Below are 9,177 nucleotides of genomic sequence, written 5' to 3' on the forward strand. Positions count from 1 at the left end.
GTAAGTACGCAGAAACCCTCCGTATTCACTGCATAATTTACGTATAAAATAAATGGGATCTAGTTTTTTTTACGTATGCAAATATGCTGTGTATTTACATGTCTAAAAAAGCTGCTAATAGGCAGGTATCTGCATATTCGGTCCAAGATTACGCTGCATATTCATGGGCTGAAATACGTATACGGCTGTGTGAATGCGCCCTAAAGAGATAGCAGGGGTCCCCGTGTAGGTCCTCTTGTGTGGTGGGCTCTTGTACAAGGGGTACCAGAGAGAAGTAATGTCTGCAGCGGGCTGAAGTGGGACACTGAGCAACTCAGGTGACTACAGGATAATGTGGCCTCTACCCTAAAACTGAATGTAGACCGGCAGGTCGGATTCCGATTGCGAGATCCTCGCAGCGGGATGCTACCCTGTGCCCCTGCAGTGACCCCCGGCTTACTTGCCCGGCGTCTTGTCTCTGCTCTACGGACGTGCCGGCTGGTGTACAGCCGCGCATGCGCAGTGCAAAGCTGTCAGACGTGGCGAGGCTCGCACGACAATAGGAAATGCTGCGATTTCCATCCTGCAAGTGGAATATCGCAGTTGATTTCTGCTTGTGGGCATGGAAATGCATTTTTCAATGCATGTCCTATGGGCTGTATTTGTTGCAGGATCCCGAGCTCCGGATCCCGCAGTGCAAATACGTCCGTGTGCATCGGGCCTAACTGTGAGCACAGCAGAATTATCATGTGATTACGCGTCGTTGCCCACTGCCGATGTGTCAAGCGCTGTACTGCGCATGTGCGTCGTTGCGTCAGATGTGTCACCTGTGGCGGATCCAGAGAGGTGAGTATAGGGTCTTTGGGGGGTGCCGTATCAGACTCTGCTGCGACAGAGTCCGCCATGGCTGTGTGCATTGGGCCTAAGGGTGATTTGTTCAGTATATAAATACGAATGTTTTCTTTCACTGACAGCAAGCATAGATTTTGAAAATGGTGATAAATTGAAACAGAAAGTATATTAGAAAGTTGCCGAACTTTGTGTACTCTTTTCTGTTAGATGAACGTTACCCTCATGTGACGAATCAACACTCTGTAGATGGAGTCTTCCAGCACCGCCCCGACTCTCCCCTTTCCCTAATTCTCTTCTTTATGACGCTGTCCCCATCCTATACAGTACTCTTCATATGAAGGAGCAGGTCACAGCATTGGTACACTCCTCTCCTGAAATATTTTGTGCTGCTGTGTACAATCCTTCTCCTCTCCTGCTGCTGTCTTATTCCCGTGAGCTGATGAATAACTATAAACCAGAGACGAGGAACTGGAACACAACAGGATGTTGCGAGCGTCATCAAATATTGTCCCTGCTGATCATTCCCTTTGATTCCCATCCTTTAGATTCCGATGAGAAGATTGAAGAAGGAGACACCCGATACTTTTATCAACGCTCCTCCTGCAAAATGCGACTTAGTAAGAAGGAGTATCTGATCATGGGTCAAGATGGACAAACCAAGGATGAGGAAGGACGGTGAGTGGTGGCCTCGTAGTCATCCTGATGGTTCTATAATCCATGTAATATAGAGAAGTGCTCGGGTGGCTGCTATGGGGCCCCTGGAGAACAGGGCCCATTCCAGGTTTCAGGGTTGAAAACCTGCACTGTGGTGTGGAAGATAAGATGAACACATCAGGACCTCCTGCACAGGTGGTTAGAGTTGTAGAGTTGTAACAGGTGGTTAGAGTTGAAGTTAGAGTTAGTAACTTCAAGGGACTTAATTTTTAACCTTTACAATGGAACCCCAGTTCCTTATGGACATATGTATTGGTCTGTGTTTGACTCGTTGCCTTTTTATCACTTTTTTCTCTTTCAGAATGAGATACTTATTAGAAAGCAACTCATGGGTGGAGGAACTGGCTGGACCAGAAACGTGTAAAGCTACTCGTAACCGGAATGCATGCAATGAAGTGAAGGAGTTTATGAATACGTACCGGGAAAATGGTTGTATGCTGTAACCATATGGTGGGAGCATATGGTTGTATGATCGAACCACATGCTGGTATGGGGTAACAATATGGTGGTATTGTTTGACCACATGATGGTATTGGGTGACCAAATTGTGGTATGGGGGGGTCCATATGGTTGTATGATCCAACAACATAGTGGTATAAGGTAACAATATGGGAGGACCACATGGTGGTATGGTATAACCAACAATATTATGTCAGTAAGATATCAGTATTAATCTTGATATTCTTCAGTATTTTACTTGGAAGGACTTAAAATTCTTTAATAAACTATCAAGTAATTAAATATCTTTTATCGTCAATTAAAATACAATGTAAAATACAATTAAAATACAATATTCATGTGTGTTTTGTGCTAGCTTTCTATCATTAAAAAGATGCAGATTTTGGTGAATGTTTTCATGCAAAAACGTATGTTTTTTTGCTTTTAGGCTGTTATCACTACTTTTCAAGAAAGTGGGTGGGGTTTAGCGGAGGGGCAGAACTCCTAAAGCCCAACATATTAAGTGTGATTCTTTACCAAGAAATCAGCATAAACTATAGTGCAAATCTATGCCAGCAAGTGTAAATTTCAGTCTTTGCTATATGGGAACAGGAGGTGAGCCGCCAGCAGATGGACACCAGGGGGAGCTCACCATGAGGAACTGAAACATACAACAAACTAAAAAGTTGTAGAACTTGATTTGATGTTTAAGCTTTATTTTATCATTACCCTAAAATATTTTCTAGCAGGCAGGCCCGAAGTAAAATAAAAAAACATATACTCACCTCTCCTTAGCAGCCCGGGACGCCGCTGAGCAGCTCTCTTGGCTTCCGGGAGTATGGAGCATTGGAAGTCAGTTGACTGCTATGGCCAATCTTGGCATTTGCGCTCACATCTTGGGCGCCATGATGCCAGGATTTTGAGATTGACGCTGTGGCCTCTGATTGGCCGCAGTGGTCAGCCGAATTCCATCGACCCATGCACCCAGAAGCCTATGTCAGGGCCATAGGAACAGCTCAGCTGCGTCCCAGGTTGTCAAGAGGTGAGTATATGCTTTTCTTTATTTTAAGCCAGGCCCAGCCACTAGAAATCATTTTGGGGTAGTGATAAAACCCCACGTAAATTCATTCTGCATTTGTGCACTGTATGGCGGTATTATGTGAGCACTGTATGGCGGTGTTATGTGGGTAAGGGCTCCTTCCCACGGACGGATTTCCGCCGCGTAATACGCGTCGGAAATCCGCTGCGTTGCCCGCAGCTATTAGGTTCTATTGAATTCTGCACCGTGAAATCACCCGACCTCACCCGCGGCATGCTGTATTTGCCGCGGGTGTACGCGCGGACGGCTTCCATTGCAGTCAATGGAAGCCGTCCGTCACGCTATCTTCCGCTGTAGCACAGCGGAAGATAGCGTGAAACCGCTTCCCCACCTACCGCCGCCGCGTCATATGACGCGGCCGGCGCGTCATATGACACGGCCGGTCGCGTCATGTGACGCTGTGGGCGTGTCATGTGACGTGGCCAGCGTGTTACATGACGCTGCGGCGCGTCACGCTGAAGCGTCATGCGGGACGTAGGACGCCGGATCCGCAGATAAGTATTGGGGTCTCTGGGGGGCGCCGTGGCGGAGCACGTCACGGCCGTGTGCAGCCGGCCTAATGCATGGAGAAATTTTTGGGATACTTCATCTCAGGAAGGATGTCCCTCCATAATGTTTTTCTCAAAGATCTCCACAGATCTTGATCCAGCCCTGTGACACCTCCATACAGGTATCACTTTCCCTATGTACAGTCTGGCGGTTGTGGGGTACAGCACCCCTCTCATACACATCATTTATATCTACTCCTTTCTATACACACAGTCACTTTGCAGACTTTATACTTCAGCTCACATTTCCTCCTAGTTCCAAACTGAAAGCAACTTCTCTGGAAACCCCCTGCGGGACAAGTGTGTGTACCAAGGCCAGAAGTAATTTATATCTCCACCCCAGCAAATAGAGGCAGATATAGCAGAAGCAAACTGTAATTTAACTCCTTATGGGCTACTCACACGTTTCAAAAAGGCTGACCTGCAGTCCCATGTAAAAATCACAGGTGAAATATTCAGGCACACAATGTTGGTGTTAATTTGGATTTGTCCATAGCGCATCATCCTACAGGCTCCTTCGCACGGGCATATCTGCACACACAAAATTTACACGTGCAAAACGCAGAGAATAGAACTAATTGATTTCAGTGGGTTTGTTCACACGCATGGATTTTCCTGCACATTTTGGTCACGCAAAAAACGCAGCATGCTCTGTTTTTCTGTGCATTTACTCACCAAAGGTCCCCAGAGTCATTGGGGGGTGCGCAAATGCTCACGCAATATGCAAGGACAATTCACAGACGTGACATACTAAAACTATAAATTTTTATTATCAGATAATTAAACACGATTGTTGGGCACAACACTTACAACATAAATGGACCAGGTATACTAAATCACTTCTCAATATTTGTTATGAGGAGTGGTGTTCAATGGTAGTGACCTGGAGTATGTTATGACACTCGATACGTATTTAATTTAAAGTAACGAACACTCTACCAAAACAGGGTTCAAAAGACCAAAAGATAAAGAAGGTGGGGGAGTTTCAGAATATCAGACTTTTAGCTCTTTAAATCATATTACATATGAGCCTGTCAAAGTCTTTTGAAAAAACTAATCCCCATTCAAAACCCGCGTTGGATCGTGTTTAGTGATCAAAGATCACCTAGAGTCCACGATTTTAGGTTCCGGTCAATTTGAACCCGAGATGTGTTATTATGGGAGTGTATTTTCTCAGGTGCTGAGTAAAAAGCAATAGATCACCTTGAGAAAATAAATACGGCTGTACTTTCTCCTCTATAGGCCGCCTGCACACGGGCGGAAATCCCGCGGCGGGATTTCCCGCGGGATTTCCGCCGCTGAAAGCCTGCATAGGAGTGCATAACAATACGCACTCCTATGCAGACGGCCGCGGTTTGGCCGCGCGAAATCTTGCGCGGCAAACAAACCGCGGCATGTCCTATTTTTGTGCGGGGCACGCACTCACCCGGCCGCTGGCTCCGGTCTGCGCATGCGCCGGCTGCGCCGCAGCCAGCACATGAAAGAGCCGGGGCCGCCAGGCACGGGTGAGTACGCGCTCATCACTGCAGGCTCTCGGGTCGGGTCCCGCGGCGAGAATTCTCGCCGCCGGATCCGACCCGCTCGTGTGCAGGCGGCCATAAGCTGGGAGATAATAACCAGCTACAAGATAATAATGCAATAATGGTATCTGCTTTCAGATGAAAAATAAGTACTTGAACTCTACGCGTTTCACCACTCAATCATTGTGGATCATCAGGAGATATACAGTAGTACTCAAACTTTAGATGACGAGGCTATTATTCCTAGAGTATCATAGAGGATAGATTAGCTGGAATAGACGGCGAGCTCTTAGTCTTAATTTCAGTACGGATAGGTAAAAAAATGCTTAATAACCTATCTTCAGATACGTGAGTCCTAACTGAAAGTACAATTAATTCCTGCTTTCTGATAGATCGTGGCGGGCTACTGCTCAAATTGAGGGACTGCGACACAATAGTCCTATCATCTGAAATGCATAACAGACCGATGCTAACCCTATAGGTAAAAGAGATTACAGGGATGAGACATAGGTATATGTCTTACAACCCCCACCTAGTTGTCTAATAAGTAGGCTAGTACTTAAGAAAGTAAGATGAACATTAGGAATACAGCCCACAATAATAGCTTTTAGACACAGAGGTTAGTTCAGAGCGCCCCCAAATGAGAGATAGAACCCTAGTAAAAAGAAAAAAAGAGCTCCTGCAGGAGCATAGTAGAGAGCATAACCCATCGCCTTGATGGTAGGCTAGGGAGTGAAGATAGTTGAGTCCTGAGCTGAATATATATGGTATAACACCTCCTAGGTGTTGGCCCAAGTGGGTTCCTCCAATGAAATTGCTGGATTATGTAAATACTAGCCACGTGCGGCTGACTGATCATTCATAGTTATTAGGCACCAATTGGTTAAATAGAGACGCGCCCCTAGACGAAATAGATAACCGGCATATACGTTCCTGCATGTGTTTCTATCCAAGATACTTAACTTCCAGTTGTGGATCGCTACGGGTAAGTAAAAGGACGGGGGTGTATAGTTGGAGGCGTGGCTGGGGCGCGTCACACTGCCGGGAGGGCGGGATGATGCGTGTAACGTCATTGCGTCGATGGGCGTGCCTCCCTCCGTGCCCACGTCCCGGGAGTATGTCCTTGGAGGCGTGGCTGGACCGCGTCACACCGCTGGTCGGGCGGGGTGATGCGCGTGACGTCATTACGTCAGTGAACGTGCCTACATTTGTGCCCGGTCTTGGGCTACGTTAGATTGGTATTGCCAGTAGTGCGGCGTCATGACGTATGGAATCATTGCGGATCCAGGAACCCGGTGTATATGATTTACAATTTTAATAAAGCATTATCTTTAGATAACAGTAAAGCTATAGATGACGATCTTTTAGATAGATACTGTTAGCGCAATTTTCGCTATTTCGATATACTGTGCGTTTCCAAATTAAGATAATATGTGCAGGCCTGGAGAGCCTTTCAAAGATCACAAGCCTACATCATGTGTTCCCAAAAGAGTCTCCCTTTATTAAGCGCGCGTAAAACTTAAATAAGTTTCAACACAGGAAGTGAAGTAATTTAGGAATACAGTTACAGTATTTAGCGAGCCGATAGGCCATTTCTCAGAGGGAGGTATTTGGGGGGTAGCTTGTGATGTCATCCATCTGGGAGGAACTTCGGTGAGCACGCTCAGTTCATTCTTGAATTTGGTCTCATGAGAAGAACATCTTGTTTCTCCTCTCTGCTTGACCAAGACAAAGACAAAGATATTTCTAGATAGGTTTCTGCCAGTTAGAACTGGTTTAACCAGTATTTGGGACAAAAGGCACTGCTCCTTAAATTCTTGTGGAGGTGGGGGGGGGGCGATGTTTCTTCCCCCAGAGGTTTAAACCATTATAGACAAAATACAGTATATTCACAGTTGACAAAAATACAGAAAATACATATAGGATATCTCCCACAATTCCCTCCTTTGTTGTGCGTATTTTCATTCTCCTGGATGGTTTTTCCTTCCTATTTGTGTTCTCGGGCCTTTCCCTACCGCCTACAGGGGACCCTAGCTGTCACCTCCGCCATGGGAAATGCCTCCTGCCTTATCCCTTCCTACTGCTGGGTGATATCCAGGATAAGGAAAATACCTCACAACACGTTACAGTTTCCCAACGGTATTCTAGGTAGATGGCTCCTGAAAGATTGATCTTTATTCCACGTTTTCTGCATAAGCCACCCTGTTCATAGTTTAGATGACATACAACATGTTGAATGTGACTGGCTTTCCAAGTGTGATCTCAGGTTATATTGTTTGTTACATGTTAACATTGGTCTGATTACACAATATGGCTGAAATATTGGTACACTTACTGCTACCTTATTGCATCTGTTGACATTTTTCTGATCTTTGACACATTACCAGGGGCGTAACTATAGAGGATGCAGTTGCACCCGGGCTCAGGAGCCTTTTTGGGGCCCATAAGGCCTCTCTTCTTCATATAGGGAACCCAGTACTATGCGTAAAGCATTATAGTTCAGGGTCCGGTTCCAAGTTTTTCATCAGGGCCCGGGAGCTTCAAGTTACGCCTCTACACATTACATATGAAACAGTATAACCCTCTTCATATGATGTACGTCTTCTATTACCCTTATAAGGAAGAAGAGAAATGACAGCCCAATGACCACAAGGGTCCTACATATAACGAAGGATATGGGCCACATTTGTCTCCTTCCTTGATTATCTTTATTCAATGTCTGACATGAACCCAAATTAGCTTTTCTTGAAGTTTCACTGTGATCGTAGTGGTTAACAGCACTTGAAAGGATTCTTTGCATTTTGATCTGCAAACACGGAGAATACACATTTATGAGTGACAGATGATATAACTCCTGATGTAAGGCACTCACTTGGGAGGTAAGGCCCTCCTTTTTGGCCTGTAATAAGCATAGGCCTATTACAGCAGCATTACCAAACAAAACCTTCATAGGGCCTCAACTTAGTCTTATATTTAGGCGTGGTTCTAACCAAGTAAATGACTAATAAAATGTTTACCTTTATTATTTATTATTACTTCTGGTGTACCTAAATATTCAAAATTACTTTCATAAAACATATTCTTAGGTCATATTTTTGGCGTGTTAAAAATTATTTTCATTTTATTTTTTTTATTTCTCAAGCCACGCCTCCAAATAACATGAAAAGAGGTCTATGCAAACCAACAACTCCAAACACCTACCTTTGGTAGATGTATGCTATCATCCTACAGTCACTGATACAGATAGTCTGGCTCGCATCGAGAAGGTACCTTGACCAATTGGCCTGGATTGTAACGGGCGCATATCGTGCATCCCTGTACAAACCCTATTGCAGCAGTGTTGAACCCTGGGGTAAGCCAAGCAGAAGACACCATACCACACATTACCTCCTTGGATGAATGGGTTAGCTCAGGGATCAGGTGTGACATCATGGAGTACAGCGTGCAGGGGAGGCACAGGCTTTTACCTTTCTGCCAGACCCCAGTAGCATTCCGCTCGCTTTTCCACTCCTCCTTTTTCTTCTTTTGAGGCCTGTTCCTGTAATTCAAGCAACAGAGAAATATCTATACCTGTTTCAGGTGCAAGCAGGTTACCAGCCGTTACCTCATTCAAGGGAAGTCAGGCTACTGCGGTGCCTACTCTCTGGTTCCTTCCAGCCTCAGTGGTTGTCTCTGTGGCATAAGCCTGGACTTGATGATAAGTCACCTGTGCGGAAAGAGCTAAAAACTTGTAGAACAAAGACACTGCTTCTGCGTTCTGGATTGGCTTACTCAAGGACCCCATGAAACTTCCACTGTGCCCCATAAGATGTGAAATCGTGTACGATTCCCAATGTGTACCTTAAGTCGGTGCAGACACAAACAGTCTTACCTGCAGCCAGCTTACATATTTCAGTGAGCACCATCACATCTATTTCCTGAGTAACTGAGTGTCTCAGGAGGGAAAGAGTGGTTTTTGTACAATTACCTCTTTCTGTCGGTTACCACTGCATAGCCTGTTTTACTTGTCCATTTCGTCGATATTTGG

At 45.4% G+C, this 9,177-nt stretch overlaps 1 protein-coding gene across 1 annotated transcript in view; it reads left to right on the top strand.

Annotated features, from left to right (window-relative positions):
- The window catches only part of LOC136580461 (complement C4-B-like), a 67,649-nt gene extending 65,363 nt beyond the window's left edge, over positions 1–2,286 (top strand). Inside the window, exons 40-41 of the mRNA XM_066581043.1 lie at positions 1,377–1,506; positions 1,847–2,286. Of these exons, the coding sequence (XP_066437140.1) occupies positions 1,377–1,506; positions 1,847–1,988 (272 nt within the window). The 3' untranslated portion in view covers positions 1,989–2,286. The remainder of the gene's footprint in view (positions 1–1,376; positions 1,507–1,846) is intronic.
- Positions 2,287–9,177: the final 6,891 nt, after the last annotated feature.

The sequence above is a fragment of the Eleutherodactylus coqui genome, chromosome 10, assembly GCF_035609145.1.
Source record: "Eleutherodactylus coqui strain aEleCoq1 chromosome 10, aEleCoq1.hap1, whole genome shotgun sequence".
Taxonomy (NCBI): domain Eukaryota; kingdom Metazoa; phylum Chordata; class Amphibia; order Anura; family Eleutherodactylidae; genus Eleutherodactylus; species Eleutherodactylus coqui.